We start from the raw sequence: 23,351 nt of genomic DNA on the forward strand, positions 1-23,351 counted from the left end.
ACTGCAGCGTACCTACAAGGTGAATCGCCAGACGGAGAACCTATAATGAGCCTAGTCGCTTCCAAATCAAGGGTGGCTCCTCTCAAGAAAATGACACTGCCACGCCTGGAGCTCATGGGAGCTGTGATTGGAGCGAGACTAGCCAACAACTTGATGACGACTCTAAAACTGGAACAAAATCAGATAAGAATGTGGACAGACTCTATGATTACCCTGCATTGGATTTGCAGCTCAGCTCAGAAGTGGAAACAGTTTGTTGCAAACAGAGTGACCGAGATCCAGTCACTGACCAACCCTGAGAGATGGTCACACATCCCAGGGAAGATAAATCCAGCTGACCTCCCCACAAGAGGACAAAGTGTTGAAGGGCTGATACAGAACCACCTATGGTGGAACGGGCCCAGCGTTCTGACATCAACTGATCAGTCAGAGGAGACTGAAAATGACAATGTTCTAGACCAGGTGAATGCAGAACTAAGGTCCAGCCAACAGATCACTGTACAGCTTGCTGCAAATGACACAGACCCCACTGAACCAGTGTTAGAACTGGAAAGCTACAGCAAGCTGAAAAGAGTCCTCAGAGTGACAGCCTGGGTAAAGAGATTCATAGCCAATGCTCAAACAAAAACAAAGAAAAAAGGAGAACTAACTGCTGACGAGTTCTTCAAGGCAGAGATCACTCGAAGATGGAAGTACAGACGGAGACTCACAACCAGCTTCTGGACCGCCTGGCGCAAGGATTACCTACTGGACTTGAAGTCAGCGCACCGCTGTGACACACCGACACCCACACCACTGAAAGTGGGTGACGTTGTACTCATTGGAGAGGACAACACCCCCAGACAAACCTGGAAACTGGGAAGAATCACAGAACTGTTTACCGGCAGAGATGGACTTGTCAGGTCGTGCATAGTCCGTACTCCCTCAGGGACTTTGTTAAGAAGACCTATTCAGTTACTGTACTGTCTTGAGATTTAGATGAACGTAGTTCATGGGGGGAGGATGTTGTAACTTTTGCGTTATATAGTTCATGTGTGATGATCATTTGATTTATTGCTGATAAATTGATCTATTATTATTTACAGCTAAAAAGAGTTAAAAGGGAATTGATTTGATTTATACATGTATTTGATATTGATTACTTGAGAAACACTGACACTGAATTGAGTTGTTTTCTACTCAATAGCCGAACAAAGGGTTAACTAAACGACTGCATGTTCCACAATGCATTGCGGCAAAACCGGATGTTAGAAAAGACCGGGAGCAGGTGCATTGTGGTTGTTGAGATTGAGGATTACGAGCCCACGGGTGATGAATGAATGACAGATAACAAGATATAGAGATCGTTTTGTACCGTTTTGTATGCCAATTTTTTCTTATATAAAGTACAACTTTATAACACATTTTCGACGTCCTGTCCAATACTTTGATCGTAGTTAATCTACAGTAACGCTTCTGCACTCTGACAATGTTATCAGATCAGTCACACTGGAAATACACAAAAATTGGAAAGAGCTGTGGTGTTTATCATTCACAATGCTTATGTAAGACAAGAACACATATGCTTGGCTTTTTTACACATTCAAAATCGTAAAATAAATAGCCAACAATGTGAGTGTGAATGTTGTCTGTCTATCTGTGTTGGCCCTGCGATGAGGTGGCGACTTGTCCAGAGTGTACCCCGCCTTCCGCCCGAATGCAGCTGAGATAGGCTCCAGCACCCCCCGCCACCCCAAAAGGGACAAGCGGTAGAAAATGGATGAATGGATGATTCAACAGATTGAGGGGCATTTGTTGCGCTCATAATACTCTCTCTAAAACATCCAGAAACTGCCAACAATATTCCATTTACATGTCGTGTCCTGATAATTAACCAAATATGAGTGATATCGTTGTCGTAAGCAGCAATGCAAACTGACTATTTTAGCGGCGCGTTGAAAGCACTGAGCAAATGCTAGCTTACACTGCTATTGATGACATACCGAGACGACGGCTGCTTTTGCTCCGTCTCAAACTTGCTAAAAGTAAATTCTAGATCAGGGATGGGCAAACTTCGGCCCGCCAAATATTAGAACAGAATTGAGCAAAAATCTGTTTCGAGAAATGCCACAGCAAAACTGATACTAGACTTTGACGCACTAGCAAAAAAGGGTGATCAACAACACTGCTTCCACTAAAAGCGAAGTGCTCATTCACCCTGTATTACCATTTTTATGTTTCTATTCTATTGTTGAAAATAGATGTATAATAATTCAATAGACCATGTGTGAGAAGTCCACTCTTAGTTTGCAACTGGACTGTTTGGTTTATCATAGAAGACGTTTCGCCGCTCATCCAAGTAGGCTGACCAATCTAAGTTTATAAGCACAAACTGATGAAGACTATTTCAGATGAGCAGCAAAATGTCTTCTAAAACAAACCAAACAGTCCAGTTGCGATCGACTGAATGCTCTGAGATGACAATGACCTGTATGAATGAAAACATTCATAGACATGTCTGCTCTTAGTTCCAACAGATACGATATGCTTTAAAATGCATCATGTGCTTGCCCGGCCCGCATGTCGATTTTTAAAAGCCAATGTGACCCCTGAGCCAAAATGTTTGCCCCCCCCATGTTCTAGAATAGATTATAATTCATGGAGCGCTCACCTAGTAGTAGACAAATGTGGCCATGGACTGACAGGCTGGTCAACTTTCACATCCCCGGAGATGGCGAATTAGACCACACAAGACACTTTTTTTAAACCCTTCGTGAGGATTATGTGAGCGCCCCGTCGGTCGGCATCCCAGCGAGAGTGTAAATAATACAATAAGTGTTTGTTTTATTTTGGCTTGTTATTGTTAGTTTGTATGTTTAGCACCTAGCAATGCTGCGGATGCTAGTGTCCCAATGAAACTGCATCCATCACTCGGCTTCTAAAACATATTGCTCATCCTCTTTGTGTTCCTCCTCAAAAATATAAGGTCCTGAATCATATTTTTTCCAAAAGTAATAGTTGTTGGCTCTCACAAAGTCTGCTTGATTAGCATTGTTGTTGATAGGGAAGGGATCTTTGGTTCCCAGCGTGACGTCACACGATTACGTGACTGGCTACCTCAATATCTCTAAAAATGGCTAGTTAATCTGAGTAAGATTAATACTATTTTAATGATATCTATTTATTCACAAACTTTAGAAGTATTTTGGTGTCATGAATCAGACATATATGATAATAGCTCAAATATAGAGGCAACTTGTTTTTCCACTCTACTGGTACTTTAAAATTACATCCACATTGCACACATGCTGATAATGCTCGAGACAGTCAGAAAGGCGTACTTTTTGTTTACATCCAGTTTTGGTCGCGCGATTTTCGGTGATCAAACTCTTTTTTAGGTGGTCAAGTTTTTGGTACATCACTTGTCAATAGTGCACAAATAATAGGCTATATATATATATATATATATATATATATAAATTCATACTGTAACAACCAGCTATTGTTAATTATTTATGTTTGTGTGGTTTGGATTCGAAGTCAGATTTTCCCATGTTTGCAAACACACCGTCCGTGCCTGAAAGGTGATTGGCGGAGAATGAGGTGGTGTTGTTGTGTGTTCGGGGAAGCGTGGACTCATGAGACAAAAGTGTTTACACGCGAGGTAAAACCTGTTGGAATTGTGCTGTTTGTTATCATAAGATTGGTAATGAAAGTTGAAAATAGCGTCAGACTTAGTATAGTTAATTTTACACTTTTAAATTAAAATAATCGAAATGATTAAAAAAATGATTACGTGGAGATTTTTTTATTACAACAAAATCTTTTGTCTTTTTTTATTGTTTGTAAACTCAGCAGAAATACGTCTCTGTACACAGGAGGACATTATTATGACCAATGTATGACTCTGTAACTACTTGGTATCGGCTCGATACCCAAATTTGGATACAAATATTTAAATACATTTTGGTATTGGTACCAAAACATTGGTCTCAGGACAACTCTATATTACTGAAGTGGGCTATATTACTCGTGGGCTGCATTTGGGCTGCATTTGGGCTGCATTTGGTGAGTTCAATTTTGATAAGCAACCTAGCCGTGCGTGGTGCTTTGATATAAATTTAAACACCCAAGAGTCTGACAGGTGACATATTGTCACCATCTTGTGGACAATGTGAGAAACTCAAGTCACTGATTATGATGTGTACTTTCATTACAACCTAAGCACATAATTTACTCATATGACCCAATCCAAACAACCTTTCCTAATCAGGGTGCAGAACAAAAAAGTAAACCAGCACAAAAAGTCAACAGGCATGTTCACACATAACACAACCTGCTCACTGAACTTTGTAGATATCATGAAAGAAACGTCCCATCACCATAAAAAGAAAATCGAATGATGGGAAAAATGCAAAACACTCTCTCCAAACATATCCATGTTTTAGCTGCTTGATATTTCTGATGGATTACAAAGGTTTAAAGAGGTTGTCGCAGAAGTAAACAAAGTAGGAGTTTAACTTTCACATAAATCACACACACACACACACATAGGGCTGGGCGATATGGACGAAAAAGTATATCTCAATATATTTTTACCTAAACTCGACATTCGATATATATCTCAATATAGTTTTCAGTGAAAGTATACATATAAAGATATACATTTTTGAGCGATATTCAGTTAAATTGAAGTGAATGACAACTGTACTGTAAACAGTCAGTGGCACTCGTATTAACCCAGTTATCAAGATGGGTATTAACAGCACAGAAAATAAACTGTTTAAGTAGCACAGAATTACAAAACATAAATACAATAGAAAAATATTATTTCTACATAAAATAAATAACATAGCTGTGCAAATAATACAACATGTATCAAACTCAGATAAAAAAATGAATTTGCAGGTAAGCACTTTTTAATTCCCAATCGACGATAAAATGGTCTGTCACACACGTACGGTTCTGTGGTCCTACTAGTCTGTGGTCTGTGGTCAGCGCGAAGTAAGTGACTTTACTTAATTGTGCGGCTATGATCTTCCTCACTTCGGCGTACAACGTGACAATGTTAAATGTTGATGAACATTAATGTTAATTGATGTTAAATGACAAAACGGATTAACTCGCTGGAATATAAAGACAATGTATATATATATATATATATATATATATATATATATATATATATATATATATATATATATATATATATACAGTATATACAGTATATATACAGCCCAGCCCCTGGCCAATTTTTTTAACCCAATGCGGCCCCCGAGTCAAAAAGTTTGGGGACCCCTGTTGTAAACCAACCATCCAATCATGGATTTTCTTATACGTAAACCAACCAATCATTGATGTTTCCCGTATATTTTGTCTCCTGCCCCTGGAGTTACACTAGTTCAGTTCTACACTCTTTCTCTTCTCCCTCTCTCTTCTTTTGTAGCATGTAGCTTAGCTAACAGCTAACTGCCAAGCTACTGGGAAATGTAGTTAAGCTACGTAGCTTCGATTTTTTAAGTTAATTATTTTCAATGGAAAACCGTAGTTTCTACCACTGCAGTCGTAAACTGGAATGGATTATCTAAAGCCGTACTCATTACGGGAAAACCGTAGTTTTTGGCAGGTATGCAGAAGTTCGCATTTTACTTACTAGTTGGTCAGTGGCACACGCGTCGCTGGTGGCACAGTCAGACTCCATATTTGCTTGTGTGTTGTTGTTGTGGATCAGTGCAGTGGGTGGGACAGGGCAAGCACGTCTTGGAAGGAGGAAGGGGAGAGGTTTAAATGCGAGGGAGTGGGAAGCGGGGGAGAATAAAGTACCACAACAAATAAGCAGCAATTGTTCATTTTAACGTGAAATAAATGATATCGATATGGTGGAACAGGGGTTAGTGCGTCTGCCTCACAATACGAAGGTCCTGGGTTCATTCCTGCGCTCGGGATCTTTCTGTGTAGAGTTTGCATGTTCTCCCCGTGACTGCGTGGGTTCCCTTTGGGTACTCTGGCTTCCTCCCACCTCCAAAGACATGCACCTGGGGATAGGTTGATTGGCAACACTAAATTGGCCCTAGTGTGTGAATGTTGTATGTCTATCTGTGTTGGCCCTGTGATGAGGTGGCGACTTGTCCAGGGTGTACCCCGCCTTCCGCCCGAATGCAGCTGAGATAGGCTCCAGCACCCCCCGCGACCCCGAAAGGGATAAGCGGTAGAAAATGGATGGATGGACGGATAGATATTAAGCAGTGACGTGCAGTCACTAGAGGCAGGTGAGGCGGGGCCTCACCTGCCATCATGAAAAGAAAAAAAATGTAAAAAGAAAAAAAATTAATTAAATTGTTATATGTATCCAGTGATTATACTATAAAGTTATTTTCCATTTAACTTCACCAGTTTTAGATTATTTTTATTCAAAATCGCTGAATTTTCACATTTGCCGTTCAAATACTGAGAAGAGACGGTGCGGTGAACAGCAGCCAGTTGAGGCACGTCACTCAGTGCCTCAACATGGATTCCGGACTCGGCTAACTGCTGGCCTGCTGTGCAGTGAGACTGTATTGCTATATGAATTATATTATACATTTCCATAGTTTAGTTAGCTGAGGTATATAATGTACAGTGTATTTTGTCAACAACTGTATGTGTGTAACGTATTTCTTGTGCTGAGCGATCATAAAACGGCTGCAAAAGACGCACTGGCTGAGGCTCCAGTAATCCTGCCTCCTGCACCCCCGCCGTAGAATTGTTGTATCAACTAAAGCCCACACTTAAACTTTCCACGTGCAAGATTGAATCTATTTAAAAAAGTTATTTCATAAGAAGCCAAAAAGTGCAAAAACAATAATGTTCGTGTTGGAGGAGTTGTGAATGACTGCAGGGCCACAACATTAGGTACACCTGCAGACTGCAGGTGTATCTAATTCACAACTCCTCCAACACGAACATTATTGTTTTTACACTTTTTGGCTTCTTATTAAATAACTTTTATAACCTATTTTCATGGGCTTTCCTCTTTGTGATGTTAAGTTCCTGTTATGCGCTGTTATACAGTATATGCCTTGAGCTCTTATTTTGAAGGCGCTAAGAGCGGAAGTGATGACACGGAGAGGAGCGGAGGTTTTTGAAAGAAGGTAAATAAAGTGGTCCTCGTGTAAACTGGAGCCTCCGTGTTTGTTATTTTGTAGTTTCATACAGTATAGGCGACATTTATAAACCCTCGGTTACACTTTTTTAAATAGATTCAATCTTGCACGTGGAAAGTTTAAGTGAGGGCTTTAGTTGCGGCGCATGGACTTCATTTATAAGTAAAGGTAAGACCATAATAACGTTTTTTTTATTAAATGTGCTTTTTTGTGTGCTACAGTTTGTATGTGTAAAGTTAAAGTTAAGTTAAAGTACCAATGATTGTCACACACACACTAGGTGTAATGAAATTTGTCGTCTGCATTTGACCCATCCCCTTGTTCACCCCCTGGGAGGTGAGGGGAGCAGTGGGCAGCAGCGCCCGGGAATCATTTTTGGTGATTTAACCCCCAATTCCAACCCTTGATGCTGAGTGCCAAGCAGGGAAGAATGCTGGTATGAGCTTTTAAACATAACCCGTTAACTGCTGCCAATCAAATGGTGAATAAGACACTCTTTAGGGTTTGTAAATCTGACTGTGATGAAGTCAGTGCCTCACCAGCCATGAACCTCACCGCACGTCACTGATATTAAGATATTGTCTTAATTAATATCTTGTTTAAAAATATATCGATATATCTTACAAACTCGGTATATCGCCCAGCCCTACACACACGTATTACATACATATGCACACACACACACACACACACACATATATACAGTATATATATATATATATACAGTATATATATATACACATATGTACATTTAACATATTTCATCGCGATTAATCGCATTTTGTCCATAGTTAACTCAAAATTAACGCGATTAATAGCAGAATGATTACATTTTTCGTCATTAATAAGTGTAGCCTAGACGGATAATTTTTAAGTTTTTAATACCATCCATCCATCTATCCATCCATTTTCTTCCGCTTATCCGAGGTTGGGTCGCGGGGGCAGCAGCCTAAGCAGGGAAGCCCAGACTTTCTTCTCCCCAGCCACTTCGTCCAGCTCTTCCCAGGCCAGCCGGGAGACATAGTCTTCCCAACGTGTCCTAGGTCTTCCCCGTGGCCTCCTACCGGTCGGACGTGCCCTAAACACCTCCCTAGGGAGGCGTTCGGGTGGCATCCTGACCAGATGCCCGAACCACCTCATCTGGCTCCTCTCGATGTGGAGGACCAGTGGCTTTACTTTGAGCTCCTCCTGGATGGCAGAGCTTCTCACCCTATCTCTAAGGGAGAGCCCCGCCACCCAGCGGAGGAAACTCATTTCGGCCGCTTGTACCCGTGATCTTGTCCTTTCGGTCATAACCCAAAGCTCATGATCATAGGTGAGGATGGGAACATAGATTGACCGGTAAATTGAGAGCTTTGCCTTCCGGCTCAGCTCCTTCTTCACCACAACGGATCGATACAGTGTCCGCATTACTGAAGACGCCGCACCGATCCGCCTGTCGATCTCACGATCCACTCTTCCCTCACTCGTGAACAAGACTCCGAGGTACTTGAACTCCTCCACTTGGGGCAGGGTCTTTTTCGCAACCCGGAGATGGCACTCCACCCATTTCCGGGCGAGAACCATGGACTCGGACTTGGAGGTGCTGATTCTCATCCTGCAGCCACCAAACGGGATCCCCTCAATGCCTCGACTGCGCCTAGAAATTCTGTCCATAAAAGTTATGAACAGAATCGGTGACAAAGGGCAGCCTTGGCGGAGTCCAACCCTCACTGGAAACGTGTCCGACTTACTGCCGGCAATGCGACCAAGCTCTGACACTGATCGTACAGAGAGCGGACCGCCACAATCAGACAGTCCGATACCCCATACTCTCTGAGCACAGTCGAATGCCTCCTCCAAGTCCACAAAGCACATGTAGATTGGTTGGGCAAACTCCCATGCACCCTCAAGGACCCTGCCGAGAGTATAGAGCTGGTCCACAGTTCCACGACCAGGACAAAAACCACACTGTTCCTCCTGAATCCGAGGTTCGACTATCCGGCGCAGCCTCCTCTCCAGTACACCTGAATAAACCTTACCGGGAAGGCTGAGGAGTGTGATCCCACGATAGTTGGAACACACCCTCCGGTTCCCCTTCATAAAGAGAGGAACCACCACCCCGGTCTGCCAATACAGAGGTACCGCCCCCGATGTCCATGCGATGTTGCAGGGTCTTGTCAACCAAGACAGCCCCACAGCATCCAGAGCCTTAAGGAACTCCGGGCGGGTCTCTTGCACCCCCGGGGCCTGGCCACTGAGGAGCTTTTTAACTACCTCAGCAACCTCAGCCCCAGAAATAGGAGAGCCCACCACGGATTCCCCAGGCACTGATTCCTCATAGGAAGACGTGTTGGTGGGATCGAGGAGGTCTTCGAAGTATTCCCTCCACCGATCCACAACATCCGCAGTCGAGGTCAGCAGAACACCATCCGCACCATACACGGTGTTGACAGTGCACTGCTTCCCCTTCCTGAGGCGGCGGATGGTGGTCCAGAATCGCTTCGAAGCCGTCCGGAAGTCGTTTTCCATGGCTTCCCTGAACTCCTCCCATGTCCGAGTTTTTGCCTCCGCGGTCACTCCTCCCATGTCCGAGTTTTTGCCTCCGCGACCGCTGAAGCCGCACACCGCTTGGCCTGTCGGTACCTGTCCACTGCCTCCGAAGTCCTATGAGCCAAAAGAACCCAATAGGACTCCTTCTTCAGCTTGACGGCATCCCTCACCGCCGGTGTCCACCAACGGATTCTAGGATTACCGCCACGACAGGCACCAACTACCTTGCGGCCACAGCTCCAATCAACCGCCTCGACAATAGAGGTGCGGAACATGGTCCACTCGGACTCAATGTCCAGCACCTCCCTCGTGACATGTTCAAAGTTCTTCTGGAGGTGGGAAGTGAAACTCTCTCTGACCGGAGACTGCCAGACGTTCCCAGCAGACCCTCACAATGCGTTTGAGCCTGCCAGGTCTGTCCGGCATCCTCCCCCACCATCGCAGCCAACTCACCACCAGGTGGTGATCGGTAGAAAGCTCTTCCCCTCTCTTCACCCGAGTGTCCAAAACATGAGGCCGCAAATCCGATGACACAACTACAAATTCGATCATGGAACTGCGGCCTCGGGTGTCCTGGTGCCAAGTGCACATATGGACACCCTTATGTTTGAACATGGTGTTCGTTATGGACAATCTGTGACAAGCACAAAAGTCCAATAACAAAACACCACTCGGGTTCAGATCCGGGTGGCCATTCTTCCCAATCACGCTTCTCCAGGTTTCACTGTCGTTGCCAACATAATTGTTGAAGTCCCCCAGTAGGACAAGGGAATCACCCGGGGGAGCACTTTCCAGTACTCCCTCCAGTGTATCCAAAAAGGGTGGGTACTCTGAACTGCTGTTTGGTGCGTAAGCACAAACAACAGTCAGGACCCGTCCCCCCACCCGAAGGTGGAGGGAGGCTACTCTCTCGTCCACTGGGTTGAACTCCAATGTGCAGGCTTTGAGTCGGGGGGAAACAATAATTGCTACCTCAGCTTGTCGCCTCTCCCTGCGTGCAACGCCAGTGTGGAACTGGTTCCAGAGCCCTTGCTGTGCGTCGAGGTGAGTCCGACTATATCCAGCTGGAACTTATCTACCTCGCGCACTAGCTCAGGCTCCTTCCCCCCCCAGCGAGGTGACGTTCCACGTCCCAAGAGCTAGCTTATGTAGCCGAGAATCAGACCGCCAAGTGCCCTGCCTTTGGCTTCCGCCCAGCTCACAATGCACCCGACCTCTATGGCCCCTCCCATGAGTGGTGAGCCCATTGGAGGGGTGACCCATGTTGCCTCTTCGGGCTGTGCCCGGCCGGGCCCCATGGGGACAGGCCCAGCCACCAGGCGCTCGCCATCATGCCCCAACTCCGGGCCTGGCTCCAGAGGGGGGCCCCGGTGATCCGCGTCCGGGCGAGGGAAATCTGAGTCCTTGTTGTTGCATTCTCATAGAAGTCTTCGAGCTGCTCTTTGTCTGATCCCTCACCTAGGACCTGTTTGTCTTGGGAGACATGAAAGCCCCCGGACAACATAGCTCCTAGTATCATTGGGACACGCAAACTCCTCTACCACGGTAAGGTGGCAGCTCAGAGAGGAGCGTTTTTAATACCATGACTGGACAATTAACTTGCTTTAGTCAAAAGTTTTTAAACATTATGCTTTTTGAAACAGCTTAACACGAAAAGGATATAAACACGTTTTTAAAGAGAATAAAAAAATACCTACAGTGCTTTCGTGTCTTGCCAGAATTCCTATTTTGTAAGAATACAGAATTTGTATTCCTGCTTTAGGAGCACTAGCAGTTAGAGGAGAGGAGCTACACATCCATGTTTAGATAGCAGTTTCACACATTAATAACACAAAATGTGGATTGTTTAGATAATGCTTTGATTGTCAAAGATGTTAAGTGTTAATTTTCTACATAAATAAATGTTTCTGATATTCTGTACTTTACATGTTGTACAAGTTAGAAGTAGTAGTGGTTAATTTTGGACATGTTAAGTACAAAGCAAAAGAAAAAAATATGATAAAAGGTAATAATCTTGATAACATTACAGTAAGGTACATAAATAGAAACAAATATTTCACAATGAAAACACATAAAAAATTAAAACAATATATAATGTCTTATTTACTTTCACCCCTTATTTTATAATACAAATACCTAGCTTTATTATCATAATTATTATTATATACAATGATAAATTTACCGGTCTTATTACAACATCCATCCATCCATTTTCTACCGCTTAATCCCTTCGGGGTCGCGGGGGGCGCTGGAGCCTATCTCAGCTACAATCGGGCGGAAGGCGGGGTACACCCTGGACAAGTCGCCACCTCATCGCAGGGCCAACACAGATAGACAGACAACATTCACACTCACATTCACACGCTAGGGCCAATTTAGTGTTGCCAATCAACCTATCCCCAGGTGCATGTCTTTGGAGGTGGGAGGAAGCCGGAGTACCCGGAGGGAACTCACACAGTCACGGGGAGAACATGCAAACTCCACACAGAAAGATCCCGAGCCTGGGATTGAACCCCAGACTACTCAGCACCTTCGTATTGTGAGGCAGACGCACTAACCCCTCCCCTACCGTGCTGCCCCATATTGAAACACAAACGCTCATTTGTGTTGTGCGTACATTCTCAATTTTAAGATTTAAATTACCCCTTACATTTTAGCTCCTTCCCTTTCAGTGAAACACTTTTCCACATTCCCAGGCAGTGAATTATTATTTTTGCTTTACCGTATATGTAATTTGTACTGTTTGGTTCCACAAGATCTTTAAATTTGAATTGTTTTGAATGTAAGAAAAATGTATTTGTGTGATCACTATATCCTGCCTTATGAATGACCCTTATTGCTTTCTTATGCAGGGTGATGAGTGGATATAGTGTGCTTATGTAATTATTTCCCCAAACTTCTGCACAGTAGTGCAAGTTAATGGCATTCATATCTCTGCATGACAATGTTTTAACCTTTTCTACCTACTTATTAATAACATTTAATATTCAGCCTGTTAAACATTCTGCAATTGCGGACTACCAATAAAAACAGGTTATAAATATACCATAACGATGGTAGTAATATTGTGTAGTGAACTGTAATTACCCAATGTGGACTGCAGAGGGCAGGCATGTTTGCAGTATTAGACCTTGTCTCAGAAGAAGCGAGATTGTTCAAAGACAATCTTCCTTCATATTGCTGCTGCCATTACAATACACTTAATTTCAATCTGCCAGAAAACATTTATTTAGGTAGAAATATCCCAGAGTAACAGAATAACATGATCGTATTGTAAGACGATTTTTAGTTGTTTTGTAGGTTGGACCAGATGAGAAGCGTAGCGCTATTATTGTGAAGCTGCCAACCAGACGTGTGTGATTGTAATGCGAAAAGACTCGACATGTTTTGACAAAAATCTCAGATAAAAGTGACTTTAGACTTCCTCTCTACCGTGTTTGTTTCTGCTGAGCGTATATTCCGTTTTACTAAAGCAGTTCGAGTAACAATCTACATTTTATGTTTTCAATGCACTTAACTGTAATCCAAACACGGGCGTGAAGCTTCTCCTCACTCCAAGCAGCACTCAGTCAACTAGTGCGTGAGGAATATATATATATATATATATAGCTCAGGCTCCTTCCCCCCCAGCGAGGTGACGTTCCACGTCCCAAGAGCTAGCTTCTGTAGCCGATAATCGGACCGCCAAGTGCCCTACCTTCGGCTGCCGTTAGCTCTTGGGACGTGGAACGTCACCTCGCTGGGGGGGAAGGAGCCTGAGCTAGTGCGCGAGGTGGAGAAGTTCCGGCTAGATATAGTCGGACTCACTTCGACGCACAGCAAGGGCTCTGGAACCAGTTCTCTCGAGAGGGGCTGGACTCTCTTCCACTCTGGCGTTGCCGGCAGTGAGAGCTGGCGACGGGCTGGAGTGGCAATTCTTGTTGCCCCCCGGCTCAGAGCCTGTACGTTGGAGTTCAACCCGGTGGACGAGAGGGTAGCTTCCCTAAATACTGATGTTAAAGATTTCTTTTTTTGTGAAGAAATGTTTAGAATTAAGTTCATGAATCCAGATGGATCTCTATTACAATCCCCAAAGAGGGCACTGATGATTACTTCTATGTGTAGAAATCTTTATTTATAATTGAATCACTTGTTTATTTTTCAACAAGTTTTTAGATATTTTTATATCTTTTTTTCCAAACAGTTCATGAAAGACCACATCAAATGAGCAATATTTTGCACTGTTATACAATTTAATGAATCAGAAACTGATGACATAGTGTTGTATTTTACTTCTTTACATCTTTTTTTCAACCAAAAATGCTTTGCTCTGATTAGGGGGTACTTGAATTAAAAACATGTTCACAGGGGGTATATCACTGAAAAAAGGTTGAGAACCACTGAGCTAGGGTGACGCAAGCAGCCCTAGCTGCTCACCTTCCAGTATGAGCTGTTACTTTTGGCACGAATGGTAAATGCAAAAAGAGAGAACCAATAGAACGAGACTCTGTTTGGCTTGGAAAAGTACTGGCTCGTTGGGAGGAAAAAAACAAAGTCAACCAAACTAACGAAGAGCCAATCACATCAACAGGTGGGCGGACACTGCAGTGAAAAGAGGATGCTCACCTCCACCAGCTCGACAAGCAGCCAGAAGGAGGCAACTTTCTTTTCGTTTCTTCCCCAAAACTGTTATCTTCTTTTCATTGAACCGCTTGTTTGCTTGTGCTACAAACGCTAACATGGTGGCGTCGGTGTTAATCTCTTTCGCTGTGCCCGTGAAAAGACGCGGAAATGTGTAAAAGGGAAACTTCCGCGTTTCTTAATCGACGCTGATTGGTCACCGCACTTGTTTGGGACGACTTAAAATGACGCTAAATAGCTTGCCTCTTTTGTGGGCGGCTAATGTCTCGTGGAAAATAAAAAAAACATTTATATTGATGAGAAAAAGCTAAACTCTTTAATACAGTGGTCACCAACCTTTTTGAAACCAAGAGCTACTTCTTGGGTACTGATTAATGCGAAGGGCTACAAGTTTGATACACACTTAAATAAATTGCCAGAAATAGCCAACTTGCTCAATTTACCTTTAACTCTATGTTGTTATTAATAATTAATGATATTTATCTTTGTGGAAACACTGATCATCTTAATGATTTCTCGCAATAAATATATATAGAAACAGATAAATATCAATATGCAACACTTTATTTTTATATTTTCTCTTAAGTGCACATTTTTCAAATTGAACATTTTCAAATGATCACTTCTAAGACAGTCTTGTGAAATCACAATATCCCATTTTACCTAGCTAGACACTATCATTTTTTAACAAATCATGAATTACTTTGCACCATGTTTGTACAAATAATAACTCATGTAAAATACAAAAGTCAACTCTCAAATTTTTAAATAAATCATGTCACACTTTGAACTGGACACCAAATCTGTTATCTGTTTCTTTGTCAGTTAGTGAAGACCAAGTCTTTAAAATATTTTCTTGGATTTTCAAATTCTATTTGAGTTTTGTCTCTCTTAGAATTAAAAATGTCGAGCAAAGCGAGACCAGCTTGCTAGTAAATAAATAAAATTAAAAAAAATAGAGGCAGCTCACTAGTAAGTGCTGCTATTTGAGCTATTTTTAGAACAGGCCAGCGGGCTACTCATCTGGTTCTTACGGGCGACCTGGTGCCCGCGGGCACCGCGTTGGTGACCCCTGCTTTAATAGAAGGCGAGGCCTCTACCTTTTTGTGAGGTCTGCTGTCCCCTGCTGGAACATTGGCCACGCATGGTTTTATGGATTGCATAAAAACAGTGATGACATTCAAATAGCTTACACAAATGGATGTTAAAGTTAAAAGCAATTAGTTTGTATAATTTAAATGTAAAAAGTGTATCTTAACACGGCAACCTGTTATCACCTGATACTGATTTAATATTGTTGTGTATGAAGGGCAGCACGGTGGAATAGGGGTTGTTGCGTCTGCCTCACAATACGAAGGTCCTGAGTTCAATCCCGGTTTCGGAATTTTTCTGTGTGGAATTTGCATGGTCTCCCCGTGACTGCGTGGGTTCCCTCCGGGTACTCCGGCTTCCTTCCACCTCTAAAAACATGCACCTGGGGATAGGTTGATTGGCAACATGAATTGATTAACGTGGACCCCGACTTAAACAAGTTGAAAAACGTATTCGGGTGTTACCATTTAGTGGTGAATTGTACGGAATATGTACTGTACTGTGCAATCTAGTAATACAAGTTTCAGTCAATCAATCAAACACTAAATTGGCCCTAGTGTGTGAATGTTGTCTGTCTATCTGTGTTGGCCCTGCGATGAGGTGGCGACTTGTCCAGGGTGTACCCCGCCTTCCGCCCGAATGCAGCTGAGATAGGCTCCAGCGATCCCGAAAGGGACAAGCGGTACAAAATGGATGGATGGATGTATTTTCATTCCTGGGTAATTTTATTGTGGATGTTAGATGCACCATAAAAGGACTACAGATGGAAATTAGCATGGTGCTAAATCTGGTGCAGCCATCTTCTTAATGTAACTGCACATTGTCCTTCAAATAAACAAATACAAACAAACTATGCTACTAAAACCATTGGTGGTGTTGGTTTGATTATAAAAACGATGACAAATTAATTAATGCAATGGCGTCGCTGTTACATATGTGTTGGGGTTACAAAATAAATTAAACTCGCCTCAAGCAATATAATGAAGACTACATTACGTTGTGTACATTCCTTTCATTTGCCTTTGCCAACACGAACTGGCATGCGCTTCTATCAAGTGTCACACTCCCGCGGTGCTTAGCGCCCTTCGTCTGCCAAATATTTTGTCCTCTTTTGTTCCTCCCATCACTCCTGTTTAGGCTTATCCAAGCTCTTGGGCCATTAGATTCCAAGGAGGACTTATGTGCACTCTTTATTTGACGGCCATGCATACTTTGCACTAAGCTGTCATTAACAGATTTTTTTTTTTTAACTCACAAAGCTTTGGGTGAGAAATGTATGTTGTCAGGATTCACACATGCTGCAAAACAATGCATAGACAAGCACTTTATTCCGTTCAGCTGCACATGTTCATGCCATCCAATATAAGAGCTGCAGCCTTTACAAAGGTGTTATTGTGGTAGTACTGATAGGCGTGTCCCGGTCAGATATCAGCAAAAACAAGTATCAGATCATGTCGCCTTGCATCTAAAATCTTTGATATAGGGTCTCCCATACAAAGCTGGACAGCCAGTTAACAGCTAAATGTTTTCCAATAAGCACACAAGTTTGGTCTTTCTCTTCTAGTTCAGTGAAGTCAGTTACAAAGGGTAAGCATGGTAGGCTATAGGCTTCTAGGACCTAGTAGCCTATAGCCTACCATAGCTAGCATATTACTTACAAATGCAAAGTCTCCAAGACAGAAGTATATTAGAAATTATCCAGTAACGAACTGAATTATTGTTGCTACTATAGGTGTCGTCAAAAACAATTACCACTCCACTTTAACTTAAAGACAACATAAGCCCATTCCAAATGGTTAATAATAAATACGCTAGTGTTTTTCATACCTACCATTCAGGGCCGAACCTCCCTATATGTAGATCACATGCTGTGAAAGGGTCCTGCGATCCATCGGGGGCCTGATTTTGTAAAATGTTAATTCATGAGTGACGGGGCACTTCATATGAAATATTACCGCAAACGTATTGTATTTATTTATTTATTTACAGACAGACATAGTTTGTGTTTCATTGTTGTTTCTTTTGTTAATATCAGAGTCCGTTCTGCAAAAAGGTCAGCCCTAGAAGCACACAGCTTACACAGGGACCCACAGATAAAATATACATCATCATATAATATACAAAATACAGTAAAATACAATACATTTCAAAATCTACCCACCAAATACCCATTTACAATTTTCATTTATAAATAAAAAAGGAATCTTTATATCCACCAAATCAGTTTCAATATCCTATTATTCAAAGTTGATTAAAAGGTTGCATCTTGAAGATCTGTGATAATCTCATCATACATACAGAGGTCAAGACCAAAAGTATACTTTAAATTATGTATTATACTATTCCTAGCCTCTTTCTGCTCCGTCACTGATAATAATATAATGTCAAATGTCCTTAATATTTAAAGGGCGCGTTGTGTTAGTGCTGGGCTTGTAAGCAGAAGTGATGGGATCAAATACCTGCCAGGTATGTGTTAGGAAGATATGTCGATTTGTGTTTTAATTTTGAAATCCAGAAAAAATTTGTTTGAATTAAAAAAAAAAAAAAGTTTCATATAATTAAAAAAAAGTGTGAACAAAATTGTAATGGGGGGCCTTCAAAATGGAATTTACCCTGCTACCATTTTTCCCTGAGTAAATTCACACACTACAAAACCATAAAGTCTGTATGAGTTCTGCTGATTGCGTATTGAATCAATATCGGTACCAATCAATTCTCAAGGCTCTAATATCAGTATCGTATCGAAAGTTGTATCGGGACACCCTTTGAGCAGATGCAAGCACTCACACACATTGTCATGCTTGGCACAGAACATTTAAAAAAATCTAATTTTCTGTTGTATTTTATGGACAGGTGCAGATCGTCTGTATGACAACATCGAAGACATGATAGGATATCGTCCATGGCCGCTAATGAAGATTTGCTGGCTTTACATTACGCCTGCTGTTTGTTTGGTGAGTGCAATGACATGGATTTTCTTCTTCTGTGCCATCAAAAGGCCACAAATTCACTTCTGGCACATTTGTGTTCTTACACAATCCAATTCATCTTAAATGTTTGGAGTTTTTTTCTCACCTGGCTTCATCTTATTCTTCTCTCAAGCTTAAAATTTGTACAATGTTAACATTGTGACGTGAGGAATCTGAGAAGGGTGCTTTTTAAAAGTGGGTAAGAATCCTGTAACCAATGTTCCCTCTAATTTTTCATGTGAGTGTGGAAGCGCAAAAACTCCCATAGCATTTAGTGGAGCCCATGTGAGCAACATCAGACGTGCACTCTGTGGCTACACCAGCAGCACACCTGTCCCAAACCTGACTAAATAACAAGTTCAATCTCCGTCCATCCATTCATTTTCTACCGCTTGTCCCTTTCGGGGTCGCGGGGGGTGCTGGAGCCTATCTCAGCTGCATTCAGGCGGAAGGCGGGGTACACCCTGGACAAGTCCCCACCTCATAGCAGGGCCAACACAGATAGACAGACAACATTCTCTCATTATTATAATCAAATGACAGCAGTCATTTCCATTTCTAATATAAGTGTTTAGGCCCACTTATAATGACAATAACAAAAAATATTGTTTTTCATGAACTGTGTACTGGTATTGTTTGTCTGGGTGGAGGTCCTGCTTTGGAAATAATTTGTACCCCTTTCAGACATTGCATTTAGTTCCCATTAAAACATTCACATGTTGCACAATGAGATGTAAGCAGGGGATCATGTGTACATTCCTGCAACTTCCTGTTTGTAAAAAATATATTTTTATTAGTTTTTATTTAATATACTAACAGCATTTCATGATTAATATTTATAAATTAAGATTCCTAATAAATGACACTAGAATAAGTACACATTTAATTGGTAAATCATAGTGTAATGACCTGGAATTACATTTTATGTGTGGTGTTGGAGTTGTCCGACTTTTTGTGTGGCTGTAAACGCATCACTGGCTAAGTGCCATATGTCATACTTGCCAACCTTGAGACCTCCGATTTCGGGAGGTGGGGGCGTGGTCGGGGGTGGGGCGGGGGGCGTGGTTACGATATATATATATAAGAAATACTTGACTTTCAGTGAATTCTAGCTATATATATATATATATATATATATATATATATATATATATATATATATATATATATATATATATATATATATATTTAAATAAAATAAATACTTGAATTTCAGTGTTCATTTATTTACACATATACACACACATAACACTCATCTACTCATTGTTGAGTTAAGGGTTGAATTGGCCATCCTTGTTCTATTCTCTGTCACTATTTCAGAACACACACATTATACAAATATACATTATAAAATCAATAAGAAAACGGGAGCTCTAATTTGGGAGTCTGAATTAGGATCAGAAGTTCCTATACAAACATTGCGCACTCACGTCGCCTTTTTGTATTGATTACTGCAGCTGTGCACTGGATTCATTCACAAATACAAACTACAACTCACACACACTTTAGAGTTAGGCTCCACCATCAGAATGTGTACTTAAACTTATAAAGATCACATGGATATTATTCAGTGAGTTGATTCACCAAAACTAACCTGTTATACAAGAGGAAAAAGCACAAAGGACGTTTCAATTGTTCACAGACTGGTCGCGCTCATCAGAATGACAAGACACTTCCGGTCTGCAGGTGATAGCATTCAATTGGGAAGAAACGCCCTACTGCCCCCTACTGACCAATGTGAATACTGATACATGTGTAATGACAGCTCCAAAAACGAATTCAAACCACAAAATAAACTAAATAAATCAACACAAAAATGTGACACATTATGGGTGGGTCACATATGCATGTACAACAGGCTGTCAACACGTCACTCAGGTCCGCATGGAGCTGGAGGGGGCGTGGCCTCCAGCTCCGCCTGAATTTCGGGAGATTTTCGGGAGAAAATTTGTCCCGGGAGGTTTTCGGGAGAGGCGCTGAATTTCGGGAGTCTCCCGGAAAATCCGGGAGGGTTGGCAAGTATGCCATATGTGCATGTGTTGGCGCAAGTGAGAAAGAGCCAGCGGCTGCTGTTGATATAACAAAGTTGCTTTTGGTCTGGTTTGTACTGCAGAAAATGACCAGTTTTGGTAGATATCATTTTTTTTACTAATGTTTTGGTCATGTGTTTATGGCCGACAATAAAGAGTTTTGCTCAGTAAAGTGATCGATGGAATTCATGTCCTCAAAGCGTCCCGACAGACGTTACAATATTGTTTTCTCTGTCGTGTCGAAAATTGTTATGCGCTTATTTTTTAATTTGATTTTTTGCGTGGCATAGATTTGCCGTGCGCAGAGGACGCTTGAGCAGTGCGCAATTGCACAGGCGCGCACCTTAGAGGGAACATTGCCTGTAAATGTGCAATATTATGCTGCATAGTCATTACTGCACAGAGGGAGAACATCTTATTCAAACAAAAAAATGGAAAATAATTTGCTAGTTGCCTGACCCTTTATAGGGCACTCCTATTTGGAAATTCAAACTTGTAACCCAATTATTTCAGTCATTATGATTATTATTAAGTATCCATTTATTTGACTGTGTTTAATCATAATTTCTTCTTTATTGTGAATGGCAGTGAGAAAGCATACAATTCTCCTGCCTGAGTGAGTGTTAGCTTTTAAGATGGTTCTCTGCCCAATGAAGGACGACAGCAAATGTTTTGCAGTTGTTCAGGCATGTTTTTGCTCAAACTGGACAATGTGTTGTTAGATAAAGAATTACTTGGATTGTTTTTATATATGGTGTTTTAGTCTAGCTCAAGAGGCCAAATAAATCTAAAGTAGTTACTGTAAGACAAGTCATCAAGATGATATATTCAAAGTGAAGTCAGCATCTCTACAGCTATTTTTATGACAGTCCATCCTGGCAGTCAGCACTATCGAGGTGTTCAGCACATACATGATTTCAGAACAAAACAAAAATGGCTTTTCACTGAGTTCTACGCTTGTAGAGTACAGTGATACCTCAGGAAAGGAGTTTTACTTGGCTTCTGTGACGCAGCTTGTACCTCAGAAAATGTTTTGCGAAACAGTTTTGCCCATTTAAATGAATTGTAATACATTTATTGTGTACATGGATCCCCCCAAAAAGCACAATTTTAACTAAGGATAGACGGTAATGGAAATTTGAACCAAGGCCAATATCCGATCATTTCCTTACCTTTACAACCGATAACCGATATTTATGTATACATATATTTGAATATTTACACAAGATTTTGTGAGAATAAATTCATTTAACAGTTCATACTTTTGCCCCAAATGTATACACTTAAACAACAAATATACAAGTCTATTGTAGGGATAAGGATAATGTCAACTGATTTTTCTTTAATTAATTAATCATAGTTTGAGTACAAATACACTTCCTACTATACTCCTGACCCATGCAAACTATTAGAATCATTGCATAGAGCAAAGACATGTTGGAATTTATTAATACTTCAATTTTTGTAAATATTTCATTGGTAGACCACAAGAAACTCAAACATTCTAAATATGATTTCATAAAATAGAGAACAAACTATCTGTCCAACAAAGCGTATATTAATGGGGCCTGAAAAAGCAAACAATATTCTGCTTTGCCGTTAGCAACAACACCGAAACATGTGGAGTCACTTCTCTTGTTGATTGACAAAAATAAAATAAATTAAAGTATACTTTTCCCTGACACTAATAAAGTAATTCAATTGTACAATAAGTACCTGACCCTTAGAAAAGCAACATTAAATTATAGAACATAAAGAAATCAGGGTTCAAATGAAAAAGTGAATATTTTTCCCCACTAAGAAATCATACAGCTTAACAGTTACCTGTGCCTCTAGATGAAGCATGAAGTTAAACATAAAAAACTACTAATTTTTTGTCAAATTCTTTTGTCCTAAGGTTTTTTTTTTGTTTGTTTTTTTCAAACTGTAGCATCTTGTCAAACGCTTCTTCATCACTCCTGTGGCTTTAAGTTTGCTGCGGTCGCTACTATTAATCCTCGGTCTTGAATTAGCGACACAGGCAGCTTTGTACTGCTTATAAATATTAAATATAAATATTGTATGAAAACCAATACAAAAGAATGTAAAACAAACACCTACAGTAGTTTTATGAATCAATGTATTAACAATGTACGGCATGTACCTTGGAAAGTGAACATCTCTGTATGTTTTTCAAATTGCCTCTCCATCAAACACACTATCAGCAGCTTCTCCATATTTTCTCGGATAAATGTTTCTCGTTTAGATATTACTTTTAACGTCCGTGGCTGGCGTTATCGACTCATTTTACTTGAAATGGAACTTTATGGCCATTGCACTTAAAAGGACAGAACAATTATTTTTTAGTACAACTAGTCCAAGAACAGACATACAGTGTACAGGAAGAATGATGTGTCGCCGACTCACCACCATGTGACACCCCGTAACATGCTTTACCAAGTCGGCTACATGTTTTTGATGAGTTCTTTCATTAATTCTATCAATATCATTCGCTTCTTTTTTTAGCACTGTCCTTCACAAAGTTATGTTAATCTTTAGCGATAAGCTAATGCTAGCGAGAATGACAGGATGTTTTGTTCGGATCTTACGGGATTCACTGTGTCAATCGCTCGGCCAACTAGTGGTGGGGAGACTCATTGCACAAATTTGGGCTTGTAAACGTAAGCATGAAAATTAGCCAGGAGGCAACTGGTATCCTAAAAAACTTGTAAGCTTTGGCACTCATATCCGGAGGTACCACTGTAAATTAAAAGATGTCAGCTTGCATGAATTACCATGGAAAGTGTCCAACACTTTGTTGCTTTTGTTTTGTAATGTGATTTTGTCTATTACCATTGTTGGTATATTCATTCTTCCTACATTGTTGATACAAATTATTGTTGCAGTGTAATAATTATTGTTACCTGTGGCAATGCCACCATGATACAACATTTGTGTTATAATCCTTAAACAAAGTAACAATGAAACTCAATGGAATAATCACTGAA

General features: G+C 41.2%; 1 protein-coding gene across 1 annotated transcript in view; it reads left to right on the forward strand.

Annotated features, from left to right (window-relative positions):
• LOC133578227 (sodium- and chloride-dependent GABA transporter 2-like) overlaps positions 1 to 23,351 on the forward strand; it is a 92,600-nt gene that overhangs the window by 44,760 nt on the left and 24,489 nt on the right. The window contains exon 13 of the mRNA XM_061932480.2: positions 18,219 to 18,319. Coding sequence (XP_061788464.1) covers positions 18,219 to 18,319 — 101 coding nt within the window. The remainder of the gene's footprint in view (positions 1 to 18,218; positions 18,320 to 23,351) is intronic.

This window comes from Nerophis lumbriciformis, linkage group LG38 (genome assembly GCF_033978685.3).
Source record: "Nerophis lumbriciformis linkage group LG38, RoL_Nlum_v2.1, whole genome shotgun sequence".
NCBI classification, from domain to species: Eukaryota; Metazoa; Chordata; class Actinopteri; order Syngnathiformes; family Syngnathidae; genus Nerophis; species Nerophis lumbriciformis.